The following is a 24,193-nucleotide window of genomic DNA, read 5'->3' as shown; positions in this document are numbered from 1 at the left end:
TTTGGTTTGGAAATAGTAGAGGAAATAATTTAATTTGCAGACATTCTCAGTGATTGTCTGATGATTTATATCAGTTATAATTTTCTGGCCGTATGGTTCTAACACTGCTTTTATGCTCATTTACTCATTTAGCAGACACCGTTAGTACCTATTATCTATGTGACAGGCTGGGTGTCAGAGGAGACTCCAGAGATACACAAGCTGTCCCTTAGGTAGGTGACAGTCACAGGTGAGTCACTGAGGAAAGGGTGGATGGGGAGAAATGGAACTTCTCTAGGAGCACCTGAGCTCCTTCTACCACGTGATCTCAGGTCTCTAAGGAAGATGCACGCTACTACCCCCAAAATGAACAGAGCATCCCCACATATAATATGTTTATTTGATCTTCACAACAACCTTCAGTAGATGTGACAGGCATTTTTCTGGCTAGTTGTTTCAGGCCTGAAGCTTTCACTTTAATATCATTTATACAGGGTGCACTTTTTCAAAATTCCAAAATTCCATGTAACGCTGCAGATAAGTAGGATCTGCACATGGGATTACACAGGGAGAGAGATGGTGGGTGACAGGCCCCTGGTGCACGTGAGTGAGGTCAGGCCCTGGCTCTTATCCATACACCCTGCCCTTCGGCCTGTTCATGAGCCCTCCTGGTGCAGGCCAGTCTGCAAACATTCTCCCTAGCACTCAGCAAAGCCCTCCCTAAACAGGAAGTGATTAATATATGCAGTGCTTCCCTGGCATTCTAACTTTAAACAGTCATTATGTCCTAAAAAGTATTTAACAACAAAGTAAACTAAATAAAGTAATAAATGAGTAAAATGTCTGAGCACCATCAGTTTTCAAAACGACCAGAACTGCTGGATATTATGGCCCAAGAGTCCTCAAACTGAGCAAGGCAAAAAGTATATTTCCAGGTTCTTTGAACAGTTCAGGGATCCCTTTTAACTGAAAAGGGAAGACAACATTATCTGTCTCCTAGATTCACAGAATTAGAGATATATGAGCAAAGGCATTGGTCCAGGACTTTCACGTGACCAAGATGAGCCTCCTGTGCCCATGCCTCAACCTCAAAATTCCTGCATGCTATAACTACCCAACGGACCTTTCCATCCCCAGGCTACCCAAGGAAGTAACTCAAGGCTGTGTGTTTACCATTTCAAATTTCCCCAAGAGAAGTAATGCTGTCCCAACCAAACTCTCAGTGGCTCACCTGAAGCTAATGGGAATCCAGGGGGCCAAGCAAATGGAACTTGCGCTAACGCTCCTATGAGGCCAGCAGCCCTGCTTAGTGGGGCTGAGGGAGGTGGCGGCCAAACTCCCCCAGCTCAGGCTTCTGAAGTCTGACTGAGAGCCTCCCATTAGCTGAGCAGCACAGCCACATGGCAGCTGCTGGTCTGCTGAAGCTCCGCGTGCTTGGGCCAAGCCCGCCTACCATGCCAGGCAGGAAAGGAAGGCAGGAAGAGCTGGGCACCAGGAAGTGGGGGAAAGGAAAGCCTGGCACCTCTTCAAGCAATGAAAAATGGAGCACAGGTGGAGACTGGAGGGTAAGCAAAAGAAAAACAGCTGAACGTATTGGGGAACTTGTCTTGTACGGCTAAATACTCTGTGAGAAGTATATTGTTTTTCTTATGATATAACTGAGAGCTATTTAATAAAAAGATGATATAACATGATATAAATATAAATGATAAATGCACGAAAATACCTGTACTAATATTTTGTTAACCAGACGCATTATTAGTTTAATCCAATCTGTTTTTGTAAGTACTTAGGGAAGGAAAATTTTTCAAACCTTTCAAGGGTATGGAGGCTGTAAGTACCATCTGCAGGATTTTTATGCTTCTCTGCCACCTTGTGGTAGCCACCTCAAATTGCAGGTACCAATCGTAAAACGAACAACAAAGCTCTGGAAGGTGGGCTTTAAAAGCTACCCCTGTAAACACGATCTCAAAACTCTGTACACACAGACATGGACCCTATTCACTTTATAGGACCTACAGCAAAAGCTGTCCCTAGAGTATGACAGACTCTCATTACATGGGAGCCTTGAGTTGCTGCTGTAGACTAGGCACTAATGGAGTGAGAAAGAAACTCTCAACTGGTATTAAAATAATCTGAACGCTCACTGCAGCATTATTTTCTAAAGCATAAATTAGGAGGCAGCTTAAATGGCCTTCTTCATGGGAATGATTAAATAAACCGTGGCATGTCCACACAATAAAACGTTAAGGAGCTGCTAAAATGTGCAGTAGATCAGGTACTGACAGAAAGATGTCTGAGATACATTTAGATACAAAAAACAAGTCATTGAACAGTATGTATAATATGAATTAAAAATCCTTCAAATGTACCCACTTTTACATTAAAAGGTCCAAAAGGATGTAGAACGAACTGTTTATGTTGGTTACCCAAGGGAGAGGAAGCTGTTTACTTTTAATTGTATGCCCCTTTTTATGGTTTGGATTTTTTTCCAGCAAGCATAATTTATTGTTTTTCTTTACCTAGAGTCCCATAATTACAGCAGTTGCATGAAAGACAAAGTTTGCTCTATCTATCTTCAGCACATGCCACCGGTGGTCACTGAGCTCTTCTAACATCTGCTCACTCTTTTTCATGTAAATACTGCTTGTAATGTTCACATTCCTTAGTTTCACACACCCCTAGGATGACGCTGGAGCTTCAGTCTCACTCCACACACAGACAGAGAAGCTTTCAGCTAATTTCCACACCCTTCTATACATTCAAGTCTTGGTCAGACTTCTGTCAGCTGTGGGGCAGCAGACCTTCCTGCCCTATTCTCGCGGGCACTGGTAGCCTTGGAAGAGTCCAGGGAAGATGAAACAGAAGTTGGTAATGAGATTTCTGACTAGACAAGAGAGAGCATCAAAAAGACAACTGCCAACATGCCTCTAATCCATCCCTCTCCCTCTAATCTATTTCCTCTACTCTGTTCTTATCTACCCGCCACCTAACCTTGACCCACATCCTCTTCACTTCTCTCATTGCTCAGACACCATTTAATCCACTCACTTAACAGCAGCCCCCCTGCCCTTAGGTCTGTTCCAGCCATGACTACATAAGCAAACTCCCGGGAGCATACTGGTCTTTGCAGGACTGGAATCCAAACGTGCCTTTGCCAGACGTAGAGACCCCTTACATGCTTATCAGCCTGGCCTTCAGGCATGCCCAACTCTGGGTTCCTCATACTATTGAGATATCCGTACTCTTTTGAAACCTAAACCCCAAAATAGTTTCTTTTTAAAACGTTTTCTATTCGTATCACAGACAAGAGACTCATTTCCTTACACTAAGCTTCTATAAGTTTTGAAGCAAAAGTCCAATGAACCAACAGAAAAATAGGCTAAAATTATGAGCAGACAGTTCTCAGAAAAGAAATACACATGACTCCCGAAGACATTAAGAGGTACTCAACTCCACTTAAATACAAGAAATACTAACTAAATTACAGTGAGATTCCATTTGTAACTATCAAAGGAACAAATCAACCCAATGTGGTAACTTTCTCCAAAGTGTAGAAATAGGCATTCTCGTGCATTGCTGAGTGTAAACTGATACAATCTCTATCAAGGACAATTTGCAGGACATGAAAATTTTCAATGTGTATAATATTTGACCCAGAAATTTCACATGTGAGGCATTTATTCTAAGGATATATTTAGACGATGCAAGATGATGAATATCCAAGAATATTCACTGAAGCGCTGTTTATAATGGCGAAGACTGCAAACAACCTGCTTTCACCAATAAAGGACGGGTTAAATAAGTTATGGCATGTTCATAAATAGCACACTGTGCAGCCACTCAGAAGGACAAAGTAGTTCTATATTGCTTTTGAGTTATTGCTCACATAAATTAAGGGAACAAAGTTAAGACATAAGCATTTGTTTTCAGATACCTGGAAAAACTCTGAAAGGATAGAAAGAAACAAGGAATAGTGGTTGCCTCAAGGGAGGAGAATTGGTAACTGGGGGGACATAGATTGGAGGTTTACTTTTGACTTTCTACATTTTTACTCCCTTCCTTGACTTACCTTTAGAATTTTGTGTTATATCCATATATAAGTTAGTCAAAAAAATGCATTTAAAGAAACTCATATTGCCTGTACCAGCATATTCTTCAAATGCTACGCTCAAATTCATTTTCCATTATTCCTATAGTTATTCTCTCATTTAACCCATGGACCTCATCCAGTTAATCTCTGCCAAGCTGATCCTATGCCCATGGAATTTGGAGGTGATTCACGTTACTCTCTAGTTGCAAAATAAATTCAAACCTCCCATGAGTTCCCATCATCCCCAGAGAAAAGTTCAATCCATTAACAAAGACATTCGATCTCCTTTACCACCCAGTGCCAACCTGCAAGACTCCAACTTAGTCTCAGCCACACCAAATGGCTCACCACACTTCCCTTACTTGCTCATAAAATTTCCTACCATTTCCTCTCCTCCCCTGTCAACCAATAAATCATACATGGCCTATGAGGTGTACATCAAATTACCTCTTTGAGCCTTCCCTACCCTCAGGAAGAAGCAATAAAACTTTTCTCTGAACAGTACATCGCTTATCCTTCAAGAAGTTTATTGCTCAAAAGTGTATTACATTCATCATTTACGGGTCTATAGATGACTACATGTAATCTATGGTCATCTCCCTTAGATTGTAAGTCCCTGGAAAAAAGAAGCCAAACTCATTCATCATGTATTCTGAACACCTAAATAACTGCCCGACACTCACTGGTGCTTAATATGTATGAACTCATTATCACCCTTTCCCTCCATGTTTTCTCATTTATCAAATTGAATTAAGAATGATGGTTTTCCAAGGCTATTTCTATGTGGTTGGTTAATGTTTGCCCAACAGGACCTGATACTACCTATGCAAATTTATTTACCAAGTTTAAGCCAAGCCCTTGTGCTTGGTTCTTTTTCCTAATTCTTGCACAACCATCTGGTGTCAATTTTACGTAGCTGTCTCCTGCTGGATACTCTGATTGGCTACAGATTAAAAAAAAAAAAAAATTGGTTTGTTTTCCTACAATTGATTGCATATGATGTGGTGCCCATTTGGTGAGTGAGGCATGCATAAAAACTATTTGGGAGATAAAAGTTATCTTTTCAGGAGCAAATGGACATGAAATGAAATCTCTAGAGGGAGAAGTTGCTATCTTGCTCTGCTGCTTTACTCGTAAGCACTTTAACTCTAAAGATACTATAAATTCTCTTAAAGGAAAACAAATCTAAATAGTCTGCCAAGAACTACTTATGGTGCTTCTATTCAAATGTAGTTTTTGGTAATTTTTGCTTCTTTAGCTAATAAAAACGATGGTGAGGGAAACAACCTAAATGTCCATCAACAAGTAAATGGATAAACATATTGTCGTGTACCAATGCAATGGAATATTACTCAACAATAAAAATGAATGAACAATTAAAACATGCAACATCAAAATAAATATGTTGGGTGAAAGAAACCAGACCCTCCCTCCCCCAAAAAGAGAGGGTGCAGATTGTTTCATTCCATGTGTGTAAAATTCTAGAAAGTACAAACTAATAGTAACAGAAAGCAGATCAGTGATTGCTTAGAGATGGGAGAAAGGACAGTAAGGAAAGAGGGAAAATTTACAAAGGATCGTGAAAAAGCTTTGGGAGGTGATGGATGTGTTCACTATCTTGATTGTGGTGATGGTTTCATGGCTGTACACATTTGTCAATTTGTGGGAACTTGTAAAACTGTATATTTGAAATAAATACAATTTATGGTATGTCAATTATACCTCAATAAAGCTGTTTTTAAAAAATGGACAGAGGTGAGAAAGAAGGGAGTCCATCCATCTAAGAACATAAGTATGCAATGCTATTTTAAAAGTGGTTTTCAAAGAAAAGGAATGTTCAATATGTTCAATACTCACGAAATCCCTTTCTAGAATGACATTTTCCTGAAAATGTCATTTTCTAGGAATATAGGAATTGTATTTTTGAAAGGAGCAGCCAGGTTGCAAGCAGATGATTAATTATCATGGAAAATCACTGATGTATCATCGCAATTTCACAGTGTTTCTTACAGTTAAAATAAAGCTCCTTCATATCTCTCATAAAGGTATTGTGAAGCTTTAATTGATTTGTGTTGGTAAAAACCCTTGGTTACCATCATGGAAAATAATTGAATTAAGTATCAAAATATAAATGTGCAACTTTAGTTATTGTTTTCTTTACAATAAGCATTGCAGGGTGCCAAGTATTCTAATACATTGTTAAACCAGGGGAGATACTCAACTTGGGGGCTTGTGCATCTGTTGACTTAATGTTAAATTATAGAATCTATAAAGATGTTTAAAGCAACTCATGTAGCTATCTCTACATGCTGAATAATCTTGCAAAAACCACTTGCCCGCTCATTAAGGAGCAGTAACGACTTACGCAGGGAGGACTCAGGAATATAAATCTCTAGGTTTAGCTGTATGCCTTCTTTATGGTACGATAGCTATTTTTTTTTTTTTTTGCCTTCTTTTGAGAAGAATAACTTAATATTAACTCAGCACCACAGTAAGGAAATACAATGAAAAATATAAATGACAATATTAATCCAAAGGACAATGTAGAGACTGTCCTCAGAGAGACAGAGTAACTCCAAGTTTAAAGATGTTTAAACAACAGGCTGCATGTAGAGTAACAGACGCCGAGTAACGGTCACTCAGTAACCGGCCTTCAGTATCACTGAATGGCAAGCCATGTACACTAGGTGTTCGTTAACTGTTAGGCAGCACGAGTCATAATTTCAAGGGAAATTTGGGACTGTGAATTAACATCCAGGGAACAGATCTGGAGATCACAGTCCTTCACTCCTTGCAAAGCAGAGGTAAAGAAAATGTTCCTGTGTTATCTCTATTCCAACCAATGTAATCAGACAGGCTGATGGAGAAAACATGATCATTCAAGAAAGTGTTGGATCTCTAGGCAGAAACAAGGCTATTCTTCAAGAGATAAACGTTCGAAGAAGGACTCTTTGCTGTGATTCTAATGCAGAGATCCATAGCAAACGGGATAATGATTTCTGCATTTGGGGATGAGAATGTCATTATGAAGGAAGTATGGATACCTGCCATCCATTATGGTCGGCTGTAAAGAGTTCTGCCACTTATACAGCTAGAATACGGTAGTCAGAAGCCACATGTAGAAATTTAAAAGTAAATTAATTAGAATTAAAAATTCATTTTCTCCGTTGCTCGAGCCACACTTCAAATGCTTAGCAGAAACATGCGGTTAGTGGCTCCCATACTGGACAGTGCAATATAAAACATTCCATCATTGCAGAAAGTTCCAGTGGGTGGTGTGGGGCTAGAATGAGGCAGAGGCTAACACAAGAATGCTAAGTAAGGAACTGTGTAATACGGATTGGCGAACAGGACAGCGGTTACAAAGAGGCTATGTCACTCAACTCCCAAAGAGAAGAGAACCCTCGGTTCATACTCCCTTAGCCTGGCTTTCAATAAAAAGAGCTAAAGTACTCTTTATGTCCCCATGCCCTCTGGGTCCTCAAAAACTCTCTGTTTTCCATAAAATATTAAATCAAGAGAAATTAAGACAGCACACTTAATGTGAAATAAAGTTCATATATTCCTGTTTAAACACAGATTAGAATTTCTGTCAGAACAATGCCAGTGAAAAGTTGACATTCTAATTAATACAATTTACATTATAAAGCACTGAATATCTTTATCTTGCTATTATGAAATGCCCTCTTTAAAAAAAAAATCAATGCTTTACTCAACAGGGAATTGAGTACTGAGGGCAGTATTTAAAAACCCATGTACAAGAGAAGTGTTTAAGGTCACTGGCATTTTTACACACCATCAACCCAGGTCTTTAAAACAGTGAGCAATAGACTCATCCTCTACCACACAGTTTTGTCATTCTTTATCATCCACAAGACTGTCTGCGTGCAGCAATAGGATTTTGAGGCTGTTTTTCGTGCAAGGCTTGACATAAAACACTGCAAAACACAAAACACCAAAAAACGAAAACACCCCCTCTCTCCTTTTCTCTCCCTCTCTCCCTCTCCCTCTCCCTCTCTCTCTCTCTCCTCTCACTTAACATCATAGGGAACTGTTCTGGAACACTGTGAATTTGTACACGTGCAGGACTCTCACACAATGCTTATTCAATCCAAATTCTGAGTGTGTAAGAGGGGCCGAAAATCAACCCCACAGTTGGGTACCCAAGGATCCGTGTTCACTGCCTTTGTCGATTTTATGCTATCGGTGAAAGGAATGAAGATGAGATCCTTAAAGCTTGAATTTTCGTTTCCTATGACAACGTGCTTTTTCTTCATGCTTTATCACACTCCACTACTTGGTTTCCACCCCTTCATAATTGATATCGGCCATTTGAAGCATTCAGGAAAAACCTCATGAGGTTCATCAAATGTCCCCCAGTCTATAATTCTTGCTTCTAACATATTCAGAAGCATATTCATCCAAGTGTTTTCCACTTTCCCTCCACGGTTTTCCCTGTGCACAGGGATGAATGTAATGACAGTTGTATTAATTATATGCTGCAAAACCCACACAGCAGCAAAAATGATGGAGATCATCGTTTTAAATATTTTATTAAAATAACCCAGTGTAGAACAGATAAAGTAGACCCTCTTGATAATGAGAGGTTCATTAATTTTACAAGAATTCTAGAAAGCTTAGAATGGTCATCAAAATTATCTCTTTCATTTATATTTGTAAGAAGGGAAAAACCTTCAATCATCACTGTAGAGAGCAAGGGTCTAATAACATTTTCTAAGGTTATTTTTGAAATATTCACTTACCTTTCTGGAAAAAGTTTTGAAAAAAATAGTTTGAAATATGGAGGATTTGGATTTCACAGTATAATTTGAAATGCCTATAAATTTTCAGTTTCTGCAGTTTACCCCATTAAACCTTGGTCTCATTAGCATATAATGACTTCTGATAAATAAAATTGATATATTCTCCATAAACAAACAAGCAATGGATTAAAATCCTTCCCTTACTAACAGCAAAAGCAACACAATCTTGCTTACCAAGTGTGTCTCCAGGTAGAGTCTGAGACCATCCATCTCTGCTTTAGGGGGTGTCCAGTTCTCTGTCGTTTCCATGGCTTCGTTTAACCATTGAATGAATTCATCCAGCTTGTTTACAAACCCCTTGTGACAAAAAAAAAAAAAAAGGAGGAGGAGGAGGAGGAGGAGGAGGAGGAGGAGGAGGAGGAGAAGGAGGAGAAGAAGAAGAAGAAGAAGAAGAAGAAGAAGAAGAAGAAGAAGAAGAAGAGGAGGAGGAGGAGGAGGAGGAGGAAAAGGGGAAAAAAGGACAAGAAAGGCATGTTAGTTGGTTATCTTTTAAAGCCAACCTTAAAAATTGCAAACTTCACTGATGGGAAAATGGATACCACTGCCTTCCCCTCCTAGTTCCACACTGGGAACAGATTTTCCACTATTCTTGGTGTTAAAATCAAGATGGAAAGAAATTGTCCATGATTCTCTCTCAGTTTTCTTTTTCCTAGGAACACTTTTATGAGAAATTTGGATTGGACTCCAAGGTGTCATTGTAATGGTGACTTCACATCATCTAAACATTTCTGGTGCCTGATGAGTGCCCCTCAGCAAACCATCAGGTCAGGTGTGCTAGGAACACTCCGTGGCTTTGGGGGATAAAAGCATTTCTCTAAAGATAGCGGTAGTCTTTATTCAGAAGCCTATGGCGTTCAGTTGCCTTAACTGAACTAGAAATCTATTTTTCAGTCACACCAGTGCTTTAAGGGACTTGGATGACTTCTACTGACAGCCCAAATGTTTGCTGCTGAATCTGGGTTCTAAGAAGCAAGGAAGAGTAGAGAACGTGGGACCAATGAACAATGTAAACACCTGACTCCGGGTGTGTCCCAGGCAGGCATATATATATATATATATATATATATATATATATATATATATATAATTTTCTTGGCTAGGAAGCACAAATCAAAATAATCTTGCCAATTTTTCAAATAGTGGTTATAAAAATTTATTGACCATTTAAAGACCACATCTGTAGAAACGGAAAATATTTTGGGGAAAAAAAAAAAAAAAGAAAGCCCAGCTATGAACCTAAGGAAAGAAAATAGGGTTGGGTGCCTGTTTTCCATATCTGGGTAAACAGCACCACCTGGAGTTCGAAAGGAGTAAAGACAGGTTTGGACATTTATACTCACGGAGATCTTGGGACGTTATTTCCTTGTTAAACGTAACCTGTCCTTCGGATTTGTTTTTTGATTAATGTTTTTAATGCTTAACTGAGGATAGCCTGAGACTGATGTGAGAATAGATGAAAATTCATTTTCTTTATCATGCTTCTCAGAAGCTGCAATTTTGTTATTAAGGTTTCACATAGATAATAGTTTAAGATTCATAACCCTTTAATTCAAGCAATTGATTGGCCTCAAAATATTTATTAGAAAAAGGGGAATTGAGGAAGGTGGTAAGGAGAAAGGCAGACAAATTAACACTCAAAAGTACATTCCTGTCCGTCAAAGGGGGGATACAGCCAAGATGGCAGAGGCCCACAGAGTTGGATCAAACTGTCCAGCCATTGTTGCCAACCTATCAAGTCTATCACCCCACATGGTGGTGTGTCCTATAGTTTCCCATGTTCCTAAATGCTACCCAAAGTTTCTCCTGTTAAAAACATCCAAGTGTCAGAGGACAATCACACCCATTCTTTTGAAAAATCTCTAATTTTTTCAGATTGCAACTGTTCTAAATGCTAGGAATCCATGCTAAGTAATTCCTTTTGTCCTTTCTCATATATTTAGTCTGTTGGAAATGAAGTCCTAATTCTTGATACTCTCATAATTAAATTCTATGAAAAATTAAGACGACCAAATGTCCTTACAGAAATATTATCTGAAGAACCTCATCAGAATATCAGAGTCTAGATAGTTGATAATTGTGAGATGAAAACAGTATTTTATAGCATTAAATAGTATTTACTATTGAATTTGGACTTGATTTGTTCTATCTGTATATATAAATTGGTTTAGGGAAAAATTAAGTCAGGAAGTAAATTATTTTGGAAACAACTGGTTAAATCCAAGAAGACAAATACAGTAAAATAATTTATTTGAAATGTAACTAGTCATCATCTTCTCTTCCTCAAAAACAAAAAGCAAAACAACAAAACAAGCAAACAAAACAATGTGTATGCATGTGGTTGCATGGGTACCTCATCATAAAAGGCTACTCTTGTCTAAAAGTATTAAACAATGTGTGTCCGATTTCCTAACAGAACTATGATTACAGAGTTAGCTGAAATCCATGGGATGCAAATTAGGCAAAACCCATGGAACACAGTTGAAACTTTCTGGATGATCTCTCTGCAGAGCCTAGCCATACAGCAAACCCAAAGCTGTCTGGTATGGAGGAAAGTGGTCGTTTCAAGGCTTCTTTCTGGGTTCCCTCCAAATTATATCTCATCCTTGCCAATTTTCATTTGTTGCGCATTTTCCCAACTCTTTTCTTGCCAGTGCTAAAATGTTTTATCAATCACATTAAAACTTAAGAAATCCCTGTGTTTGTAACTGGTAGTAATAAAAAGCTAAACACTCCTCCCTCTTAGGGAGATCTTAGCTTTCCATCTTCCCTCCTGCTTATCTGTGTAGCGCAAGAATAAAAACAGAAATCATGAAAGCAAATAAAACTGGAGTCTATCCGATTCTTGATACCTTTGTCACTTGCTATTTCTCTACCTGTCCCAGCCCCTTTATGTGTGTACTGTCCCCAGGGTTCTGTGTAGTGACAGGGACAGTCTTACCATCCCTATTTCATGAGATACGCCTTTTAGGAAGACCGAGTAAGTGTCACTCAGTACACTGAGCCATGAGACGAGCAGGAGAATCCACATTTGGACGCATATGGCAAACACGTAATGCTCATTTTCAGAAGCTCTGCTAGAGTCTTTGTGGTGTGAATGAAGGAAAATGAGGCTGACGCAAGCAACAGCATAGAAAAATGGGGGAAAATACAAAACTTTACTTATTTTGTAATACAGATCAAATCCTAGTACAACAACTATTGGTTACTCATTCATTCTTTTAACAAATAAATTCTGCACATTATTGGGAATAAAAAGATAAATATCACTGCAGCAAAAAAATTTCAGCAGGACATAAAGCGTGTCTAAGCGCTGGCCTAGTGAATTCAAGTAATTTTAATCATTTTTAAAAGTTTTACAGTCACTAAAGAGTGGGAACACTCTCCTGGGTCTTCCTGTGAAATGTATTCTGCTTGTATCAGAATTCTATCTGTATCCAGTTTTGTTTCTATTCTTAGTATTTGACCTGTCTATGTTTGCCTCTCTAATAGTCTGAGTTACCGGACTGCCAAAGTTGACTATAAAATTAGATTTTCTTCACGACACAACCCAATGCTGCCATCACACTACATAAAAGGCACATTTTATGCAACTACAGGCTGTTACAAACCTTTGAAAGGCCACATTTTCGCCTTCATTGTTCAAACTCCTCCTAATGTATCTTATATGTTGTCTCTCCCCTGTCATTTTCTACCACTAGTGTCCGTATTGTCTCTTTCTGTCCCTTCTTCCATTATCGTTCTCTGCCTTCCTGCCCAGTTCTCCAAGGGGCACAGTGAGAGTGACCCAGGCGTCCCAGGCCACTCCCTTAATGGTTTCCTTCTGGGTGGGTCCCTCACTATACTCATATTTGATATGTGCTCTGAGAGTCTGTAAACTCGATTGGAGCCAAGCCAGGAGTCAACCCTCAGGAGAAACCCTGGTCATCCAACTTAGGAGAAAATGGAACAGCCTTTAGCCTTGTGACCACCAGTTCGCAGTACATTTCTCACTTTCAGATCATTTGCACTTTGAAAGTTCTGTAATGAGGTGCTTCGAAAAAAAAAAATCTGACTTTTAAACTTTCTAAAGCATCAATCTTTTTAAAGACCAAGAAAGCACAGTGAACGTGAATGTAAATGTACACTTACAGGGTTGTGAAAAATAATTTGCGAGAGCTCTTATCTGGTTAACATGCATCTGAAGATTATATTATATTATATTATATTATATTATATTATATTATATTATATTTACATTTGAGTCTTGCAAAGAGCCACACTTTCATGACAGGTTAAAAATGTCCATTATGTCTCTTACATTCCTACCTATTTCTCTCCAACAAAAAAACTAGTTTGGTTAAGTATGAACTGTTGGGGGTGATTGCCGATGCTCTCTGGCAACGCAGCAATAAAAAGGAGAGCCTTCTTTGTGCTACATATGGGGCCCGGAAACAATGATACAGTAGGAAAAAAGATTATGGTCTCTGCCTTATGGACCTGAAACCTAGGAGAAGTTTCTTATAGAGTTATATAATTTTTAGACCAAAGTGAAATTGAAACTATTTCTCTAAAAGGGGAAAGGATATGTATACAACAGGAAGTAGATGCTGTGTTGTCATCGCGAGCCTGTGAAGTAGTGCTAATTATGGTCATTTTACAGATGAGGAAACTGAGGGTCCAAGGTGAGTGACTTGCCTCATGGCAGAGTTGGGACGTGAACCTGTATCTCACTCCAAAGTCTGTTTCTCTCACGGCACCACACTGATGTCTAGAAACAGTGCTTCTAGAGACACATTATCGGACCCAGATGAAGAAGAAGAAACATTTCTTCCCAGTGCCACAGTCTTGGTACTGTGGTAAAATTGGTCCGCCTCTGCTGTTGAATCTTTTAAACCATTGAAAGGTATTTCTTTCTTTCTGAGTATTCCAAGATTAAAGGAGTTAGTGAACGGTCTCATCTGAACAATGCTAGCTGAAACAATCAGCAATCTTCATAGAGCATCCACTATGTGCCAGGACCTCATGAAGGTATTTTATATACAAGATCACTTGGGTCTCATAAAGACCTGTGAGATGGGTACTATTGTCACCCCCATTTTACAGATTAGAAGACTGGGGCTCTGAGAGCTGAGGAGACCTGCCCAATGCTGTGTGGCTGGAAGCTGGTGGACTCAGCGCCTGAATCTGGAAAGACTCACAGACACCACATGGACGGCCAGCTGAGCTAACAATTTAAGTCCCTGGCGGAAAGTAGAAGATAAAAAAAATTTGAATAAAGATTAATTATGAGGAACAGGAGAGGGTCTGTTGAAAGAGAATAAAAGAACATGCTCATCATGAACCAGCGTGGATCATGTTCAGAGAACAACAGTTGCTACAATCAGACAAAAGTGGGTTTGAGTCCAGGCACCGTCTACCTCTCACTAACAGTATAAACTAAGTAATGAGCGACCAAAGGTCTCTGGAGCTCAGCTTCTTCACCTGCTACATAGGGACAGTAATATCTGTCTTGGGGTCACATAAGAATTTCAAGAGAAAATATATTTGAAAGCCTGGTGTAACACTAGGGCTTGCTAAATGATTTTTAAAAGCCATTCTTAATTAACAAGTTCCAATGTGATCTTCTATCTCATTCACTGAAACTGTTTGCATTAGTCACTAAGTATACGGCACCGTGCTATAATATAAGACCGGGTCTTATATTATAGTAAAATAAGACCGGGTCTTATATTAATTTTTGCTCCAAAAGACGCATTAGAGCTGATGGTCTGGCTAGGTCTTATTTTTGGGGCAACACGATAGCTAATTGCTTGCTCTGTAATGAGGCTATATAAAATTATATTCAAGTCTGTGCTAAGAGTACAAAGGCAGCTGCTGCCCAGACGTGGAGCTGGGAAAAAGTCAGTAATACCAGAACATGAATGCAGAAGAGGTGTTGTCCTAGGATGAACTTGGCACTGATTTCTGCATTTCTTTTTCCAAGAGGTAAAATGGTCCAGACAGGACCCATCCTGTCTTTTACCCTCATTTGGGCCGTATGTTGACATATCAATATACCACACTGATGGTGGCAGTCATTAAAGTAACATTGTGTTGTTCTGAGCTGTCTTTTCTTTTCCTTTTTTCATTGTTATTGTAAAAAACATGTAACATAAAATTTGCCGTCTTAACCATTTTTCAGCATACAGTTTAGTAGTGTTAACTATATTCACATCATTGCGAAATAGATCTCCAGAACTTTTCATCTCGCAAATCTGAAACCATACCCATTAAACAACAACTGCCCTTTCCCTCTCTTCCCCAGTCCCTGGTAACCATTCTACTTTCTGTTTCTATGAATTTGACTACTGTAGATGCCTCGTATAAGTAGAATCATATAGTGTTTGTCTTTTTGTGACTGGCTTATTTCACTTAGCATAATGTCCTCAAGGTTTATCCATGTTTAACCATATGACAAGATTTCCTTCCTCTTTGAGGGCTGAAAAATATTCCACTGTTTGAATGTACCACATTTTACTTATGCACTCATCTGTGGGTGTGTATTTGGCTTGCTTCCCCCTCTTGGCAATTGTGAATACTGCTGCAGTGAATATGGGTGTGCAAATTTCTCTTCGAGACCTCATTTTCAATTCTTCTGGGTGTATATCCAGAGGTGGAATTGCTGGATCATATGATAGTTCTATTATCAATTTTTTGAGAAAACTCTGTACTGTTTTCCATAGTGGTTGTTCCATTTTACAATCCCAACAACAGTATGCAAGTGTTCTAATTTCTCCACATCCTTGCCAACATCCAATGTGATCTTCTATCTCATTCACTGAAACTGTTTGCATTAGTCACTAAGTATACGGCACCGTGCTAGGTGCCGCCGGGGAGATGGATGAGAAGAGTCCCCTCACATGGGAGTCACCACATGGGAGGTGGTACCAGCTGCTCTGGGCATTCAGAGGAGGGAGGCATAGCTCCTATCTCAGATCATCAGATGAGGCCACATGGAAGGGGCAGCGTCTGAATGTGCGGGCTGGCAAAGATCTCCCTACCTCCTATTCCACCGGCACGTCTGAAGGAGATTGCATTTCTCTATCTACAGCCACAAGTTTAAGAATAATCTGTTCCAACTTTTCAAAATGGGACTCACGCTTTGAAACCAGCCTTAACATTAGCAATGGCCACCCATGAGTAACCACAGGGAGCTGTGTTTAGGCTTACCTGGTAAAATCAGAACTCCATTTAGAAGTACAATTATGCATGGGGATTTTGTATGTATAGCTACCAACACATATATTCAATCTTCCATGTGTGCTTAATTCTTACGACTAGTTCCTATATCAAAAGACTCGTTTAGATGTTTACACAATAGCACCCAAATGCAATCCACCTTTCCTAACTACGTATCTATGTACTTAAGGTGCCACCAAGACCCAAGGGCTCAAGACAAAATGCTAGGGAGTTAAAAGTGGTGCTTTGGACTCTGCTTCCTCACACATTTACCCGCATTCCTACCTACAGTATCCAGCACACGACAAGGAATTGACAGGAGGGAGGGTATGGCATGAGCTTTTAGAAGAAAGATTGAAGAGAAAATGATATGGTGTAAGGCGGTTTTAACTCTGATTCCACAAGAAAACTCAAATACTGAAATGTTTTATGAGATATTTAGCTTCGTCTCTAAAGGTTGAGTGCGACGTCTTTAGAATATAAAACTATTCCTGATAAAATCGTCCCAGAACAAAGGTAAAATGTTGTCAGTGGAATGAGAAAGCAAAAAGGGCATAGAACAGTATTATCTAAAACTGACCAGGTGGGAGGTTCTATTCTGAACTCAGTATCATGCAGAATGGATAAATTGAGCTGGGTACCCAGTTTCTTCAAATACTATTGACAGTGGTTTCAACTGGGAAAAGAAGAACCCAGAAAGATCCCTGAGTCTCATAAAGGTAAAGGGTTTCCTCCAACAAATCCAGAGGCTTTCAGTTCAGTTGTTCCCTGTTGGTTTATAAAAAGAAATGATTGACAATTTTAAGAGCAAAAGAAAATTGAAAAGCATATTACCAAAGTCTAATAAAAATGGGAATGATTAAAAGAACTGGGGATAAACTGGAACTAATAATAGGTTAATATTAATTGAGCACTTAGGTGCCAGGAACTTATTTAATCCTTAAACAATCTTATGATATAAGTTTCCCACGCTCTCTTTTCATAGAAAGGAAACTGAAACATACACAAACTCAAATCCAGCTGTCAGGAGTGAAGCTGGGAGTCCGCCCAGGTATTCTGACTGCCGCAAAGCTTTGCTTACTTACTCTTGGGGAGACCTTGACTCCAGCACCCCAATCCTTTAAGAGCACTACATGTGATCAGACCTTTATCTGCCTCGAAATCCCAAACAAGGACCTGAGATGCTCAGACCTTAGAATTTAGGATTATGCTAGTTTAATGGTTTAATTGTAGATTTTTTTCATATCTAGTATTAAAAACAACAATACTGAACATTCGGGTGCTGACTACCTTCCAGTTATTCTTCTAATAATGTCTGTAGTCATTTAATCATCACAAATGTCCCTACTGTACCGATAAAGAGGCTGAAGCATAGAGGAGTCATGTCAGTTATTAAAGGTCATAAAGCCATTAAATAGATATTAGGTAATTCTGTTCCAGAGGCCACTCTGTGAACTACTAAGCCACACCGCCTTTCTAACCAGACTTCCTCCCACAAGGTTCACAGAGAGAAAAACAAAGGATAGTAGCCTCCACGGTTACTCATTCTCATTTCCCAAACCTCTGTGAGAACCCCACCCTTCGCCACACAACTTCAGCCATGCCCATCACAGGCACCTCTGTTTTAGGTATCTATCCCTACCCTCTGTGCTCCCTTTTTAGTCCTTCTTTTTTTCTCTTTCTTGATTACTTTTTCTCTTTTGCCTTTTCCTTCTCTTTCCTCTTCTCCTAGCCCCTTCCCTCTCTTGTTCTCCACTTCTCTCTCCTTTCGTTTCCCTTCCTTCCTCTCCTCTTCTCTCTCCCTTCTCATTTTTTCTCTCTTTTTTCTACAGCTCAGAGTCTCCTCTGCCCTTGTTGGAGCTAACAATCACTTTTAATAAACAACAATTCCCAACAGGTCCCTAAAGTTCTAATGAAAAGGGCTGACTCTTTAACGCTGAAGTGCAAAGCTGAAAATGTTGTTATAATCCTGTGTTAAGATTATATCTAAGGACTTCCCTGTTTAGTAAGACCTCCTTGTAAATCAAATATCTGGAATAAAAATGCACGTGATTAGACGGGACTGCTTGTATGATATACTAAGGTTATTCAAAAGATTACCTGTGATTATTGAGTTGCTGTTTATCTAAACATTCTACATTTTCCTAGGAAATATACAGTTCTTTAGTAATAACAAAGTCAGTATTCTTTTTAGGAAAAAAAATGGAATTCCATGAGAATTTATCATGTTGAATAAGCAAGAAAATAACCACTTTCTCCCAAAGAACTTCAGGGCAGCGAGTCAGTAGAGGGTAACAACCCAGCCGCTGCTCTATCATTAGAGCCAAGAAGACAGAAAATAGTATTATTGAAATACATTTGCTTGGAAAAGAGAAAAAGAAGAGTTTCCACACACATTAGAAGCACAGACCCAGTCTTCAAAAGGCCCTAGTTCAATTCTCCCATTTTATAGATGAGGAAACTGAGGCTCAAAAAGATTCAGTACTTCACTGATAACAGAAGATCTCAGGTGTTTTGTCCTCAGATATAGAACTCTAATTGTTCACTTCAAAGTATTCACAGACATCCTTTGGACAAAATTTTTACAGTTCAAAAAAAGAGACAGAATTAGAGTTTTTAAGAGTAATATAAACTTTCAGAGTACTATTAATTTAGCTAATTATTATTATTAACTATTAATATACGTTGTATATACTACCTACATCAGGTAGCATTTGGCTAGCCGAAATCAAGATTAAATTGCCTTTTTTGTTCAAACTCTGTATGTGTGCACACACATGCACACGTGTAATAGGTCCTTTATTCAAAAATTATTTATTGGGAGCTACTACGGATCAGATATTGTATTAGTGCCTGGAACTCACACATTCATGACCTAACTTCTCTTACAGACTTCAGAGCACAGGGATATAATCAAAGCGTGGTATGTGTGATAATGTAGATCAGCAGTTGTCACAGTTAGTCCTAGACTCCCAGACACTGTTAAGAATTACTGAGGGCTCCGAAGAGCTTTTGTTTCTGTGGGTGATAACTATCAATACGCATTTTAGGAAGTTAAACAATATTCATGAATTCGTTTATATATAACAATAATAACCTATTAAATATTAACACAACACATTGTTATAAAATAAGTATGTTTTCAAAAATAGTGAAAAGACTGGCATTCTTTTAGCTTTATGCAAATCAGCTGTATGGTCCTCACCCAGCAAATCATACCAACCAATCACTACCTTTCCAACACATTTTTTAAATTTTTCCATCTTTCACAGTCAGGGATTTGAGGGACAATTCTAAATCTATTGGAGACCCTTCCCTTTTTCCCAGAATACATTGTAATGACTCTCCATCTGGTTAAAGAGTGCTGTGGGATTATTATTTACAAGGACATAATTATAAATATAATATGTGTAAATACAAATTATAAATAAATAAGTTCATATTATTTATAAGGTTATATGACAATATTATAAACTAGAAGTTTGCTTGCATTTGTTTGAACACACATTTATAGCATAAATTCCCTTACATAAACTTCCTAAGATGTCAGAGATGTGCATTAGCTAAAATTATTGGGCCAATTAGAGGAGAATTATCTCTAATACAACATAAGACTCATCTGTCAAGGCAGGATGCCCAGAGTCTCACAGAGATGAGAGCTGCAGGGATGTAGGGTGACCCAGGAAAGGGGAGGGGTGACCTTAAACATTGTGGGTGGGGTCATGTAGGAGGCTGAAGCTTCATAATCACCAAGGTGGCTGAAGGTGGGAGGAGAAAACAGGGTGGTAGCATTTGATCCGAAAAGGCCAGAGTCATTTAGATACAAGGAGATGCTACGGCCTAACCCCTCCCCTCCCATGTAAGTAATAACAACAACAACAATAGGAGCTAACCATTTCTTGAATGCTTTCTACCTGCCAGGTACTATTCTAAGCTCTTTACATATTTTAACACATTTAATCATCACAACTCTATGTGGAAGATACACTTTTAACCCTATTTTGCAGGGGAGGAAACAGAGAGGTCAAGTCACTTGCTGAAGATAACACAGGTGGTAAGTGGTAAGGGGGATCTTGGGCTTAGGCCATATGGCATGAGAGAGTGCATCGTTAGCCATCACGCCCCACCACCAGCCAGCTCCATAAAAGTCCCTTTACCCATTAATACATATGGCTCCAAAAATCTCTTCCTACCAGATGTATCTTATCCTTTTCCATAGAGTTCCATCTACTGCTTTTGAGAATAGTCATATTTTTGGTACCTTGAGCAAGACTAGTTTTGGAGTTCCTTCCAGCCTGATGTACCTTATATAAAAATATGTCGTGGGAGAGGAGTGGGCACGATACGATTTCTCAGGAGCCCTGTATCCCATTAAGAAGACTCTGGTCAGGGCAGTGGACACTTGAACAAGGTGAGGGTTAGAGGTGTTGACCTGCGTGTTGTCAAAACTCCACATGTAACTGAAGTCGGCCCTCCACATCCATGGATTTCCTACCACAGATCGAAAGTACTGTTTTCAATCCACAGTTTGTTGAATCCACAGATGCAAAACCTGGGGATATGGAGGGCTGACTGTACGTTTATTGAAAACAATCTGCATGTAAGTGTACTCATGCAATTCAAACATGAATTGTTCAATGTCAACTGTAGTCTCTTGAATACAACGGCATGTAGCAAACAATATTAAATCAAATGCAGTGACGATAGGATAAGGAAAAAGGCTTTAATGCAACTTTATTTTGGAAGAATACAAATAGCCTTCCCTATGCTATAGGAAAAGAAAGAAAACAAAACAAAATATTTTTGTTAATTTAACTTATCAGCTTTATTTTTATAAGGTAGAAAGAAAGATAGAAAAGGGAGAGAGAGAGAGAGCGAGAGAGAGAGAGAGAGAGAGAGAGAGAGAGAGAGAGTATAAGGGAGTGCTAAGACTAACAGTTTGAGAACTTGTAAATAATAATCCTACAGCACTCTGTAACCAGAAGCAGGGTCATTGAAATATATTCTGGGGGGGAAAGGAAGGGTTTCCAATAGGTTTTCTTTCTATTAGCTCAGATAGAAAGAAAAAAGAAAAGTACTAGATTGCCACTTGTGACGTACACTTTTCTCTCTGTCTGTCTGTCTGTCTGTCTCTCTCTCTCTCTCTCTCTCTCTCACACACACACACACACACACACACACACACCTTTCTCAAGCAAATAGTACTGAATAATCTATAGACAAATCCAGAAATATCAGAGCACCACCTATAGGTGACACCTCTCCAGTTTGATTACCTTAAAAGCATTAAAAAAGGAAAATAACAACCTCCTTTATTCCTAGATAAACAAGGAAGGCAGATGGTAAAGCCATTAGCTTCCTAAAAAGTGATGCACGGAATCTCATGAACCTGAAATGTGGAAAGTACCTGGGCCTACAATTACAGGCAGTACCTTTCCTGGGTAACGTTCCTTGTTCATCATGCAAACTCCAGGCCGATACTGTGTTTCCCCGAAAATAAGACCTAATCTGAAAATAAGCCCTAGCATGATTTTTCAGGATGACATCCCCTGAACATAAGCTCTAATGCATCTTTTGGAACAAAAATTAATGTAAGACCCGGTTTTATTTTTGGGGAAACACGGTATTCTGTATATGGTAGCTCCACAGCCTGGAACATCGTCTTACATCATGAGTGACCCTGACACAGAAAGAACCCCCTCTCTTGAAATGACTTCCCCTTCTTGTCTGAACGGAGCATCAGCTGGCAGACAATTTTAAGACATAATGTAAAGCCTGCCAATGGGAATGTTTCCGATCTGCTTTGTTTAGCTGACTTTATTTGCTATAAATTTAGGTGAATCCATATCTAATTCTTACTTGGTTACTCATTTGTTTACTCTCCCCATTGTCCCTGGTCTCTTGGCATCTTTACAAAGTCTAGCAAGGCCCCCAATTCCTCTCGGATGTCTGGTCCTTCTCCTATTACAGTGCTAGGAAGGCAGCATGGAGAGTTTCCTGCCTCCGGGCTCATTAAGGCCACAGCATCACATTCACTTACCATTATGATCCCCTAAGAGAAACTCCCCCGGAACAGAAGCCAACCACGTTGAAGTGATACATTCCAGTGAATATTTTATAGAGAAATGGCTGTTTCTCTTAGTTATGCCTCATAGTCAGTCTCTCATAAAATTTCAGAATTCCGAAGTATCTTAGAGATCATCCCGTTCAGTTTCTTTATTAATGTTTATATTTCAAAGCTGAGGCTTGGGAGGTTGTTTCCAAGGTCACAATGTTACTTAGGGGCAGATTTAAGATTCTTATTCTAACTCTTTCTACTACTGTTGATGCAAACACCTGGCATCATAGGAAAAATCATAATAACGATAAGGCGAGTACGTATGTAGCCTTTAGAGTTTACGACGAGCCTTCGCTCTTTGTAATTTCATACAATAATCTGTGCATTGGCAGGATGAATATAATTAACATTCCATTTAAAGACTAAGAGGTTTAAACAGTAAACTTTTAGTGACTTACTCAAGTTTTCATGACTAAAAAGTGTGGAATTGTGAATTGGGCCCAAAGTTCCTGCCTTCAAGTCCTATATTCTTGAATAAATTACCAACTTCTCTATGCATCTCTGTCCTCATTGGTAAAATAGGGATATAATAGGAGTGTCTGCATCAAAGAGGAATTTTTTTTTCTTCTGAATTAAATGTGACGACGTGTTAAGTGAATAAACTTCTTAGCATCTTGCGTGACACATCGGTGGGCAACACATGTCAAGGTCGTGTTTTGGTTTCTTAAATTGCTATCGTTCCAAAACACCTTACTACTTACGTAAAGTCATTACTTTAGGCTGAAGGAGAAAGATTTCACTAATGTCTTGTTTAGTTGAATTTAAACATAAAATACTGAGTGTATCCTCTTTGGAGTTTCATTGTTATAGAAATAATCGCTGTCAAAAAGTGGTTAGGTGCTATCATCATCTTGATACAGCAAAACATTATTTAATCGTTTAGCCTTTCAATACCAAGAAAATAAAGAACTACTTTCATCTAAATGTTTAAAACTGCGAACAAAAAACTGCACCTTCCCTGTATATTTCAGAGGCCCCAAACCAGATGCAGTGACAGGATGAAGCCTCACGGTGGCGGTAAATCATCACCGATACAGCCTCAAGACCCAGCGGAGACTCCGCGGAAACCAAATTGACGCAGGACTGAGACATTCCTAGCGTGTCAACCAGGAAGGAATTTGCTTTGGATCCCTGTGGCTCTTGTCTCCCAACATTGAGCAATGACCTTCACGTAATGTCTCAACAAATCTATTAGCAGTGTTAATTCATAGAGTATTCCTGGCTTGCAACGAATAAAATACACACAAAAGATTATCAGCCTTTAAAATAATTGTATAGCTTTATTTTTATTTATTTACTTTTTAATGTTACGTTGTTTCACAATTCTCAACTTGGATTTGGCCACAGCGTTTGCATGTAAGATACCATTTATTCCCCCACTCCTTCATCTACTGTGAATCTTAATTTCATTTGTCCCTTGGAACCAATTATTAAATTCCGTATATCTCCAGGCCTCCACATCTCAGCTTGAAATCTCAACTCATGACCCCCTTCCTCCACTCTATTATTTATTTATTTTTTTATCCACTCTCTTATTTTTAAAAAGCCACAACATTTTATCGATTTGTCCTTTACAACGTCCCCCACCTCTGTCTCTTTCTTTCCTCCGTGGGCTTCCAAAACCACAGTTCAGATCCTTTTTTCACATGTGCAAGCTATTGCAAAAGTAGCCTTAGAGCCTTAGCTCCCAACCTTGACCACACATCAGCATTGCTTGGAAAGCTTTAAAAAATACTCACCTCTGGAGAGCCTGACTTAACTGGCCTGGGGTGGAGCGTGAGCCTGGCATTGTTTTCAAAGCCCCCCCCCCCCCCCCCCCCGCACACACACACGTTACAATCTGCAGCCACAACCCAGAACAACTTCCACAGAGGTGTAATCCGCATACCACAGCCAGATTCACCTTCTCTGAACTACCAACTCTCGGGGACCAAAGTTTTAAGGAGTTTCTCATCTTCCCAAAGATGACAACTTAGTGACTTG

General features: G+C 39.2%; 1 protein-coding gene across 8 annotated transcripts in view; it reads right to left on the bottom strand.

Annotated features, from left to right (window-relative positions):
• AKAP6 (A-kinase anchoring protein 6) overlaps positions 1-24,193 on the bottom strand; it is a 461,784-nt gene that overhangs the window by 230,832 nt on the left and 206,759 nt on the right. For all 8 annotated transcript variants that reach the window (XM_019754535.2, XM_019754539.2, XM_074328129.1 and 5 more), the window contains one exon: positions 9,070-9,192. In XM_019754535.2, the coding sequence (XP_019610094.2) occupies positions 9,070-9,192 (123 nt within the window). The remainder of the gene's footprint in view (positions 1-9,069; positions 9,193-24,193) is intronic.

Source organism: Rhinolophus sinicus, linkage group LG03 (assembly GCF_036562045.2).
Source record: "Rhinolophus sinicus isolate RSC01 linkage group LG03, ASM3656204v1, whole genome shotgun sequence".
Taxonomy (NCBI): Eukaryota; Metazoa; Chordata; class Mammalia; order Chiroptera; family Rhinolophidae; genus Rhinolophus; species Rhinolophus sinicus.
The sequence above is the reverse complement of the archived record's forward strand: the minus strand, read 5'-3'. Positions and strand labels throughout refer to the sequence as shown.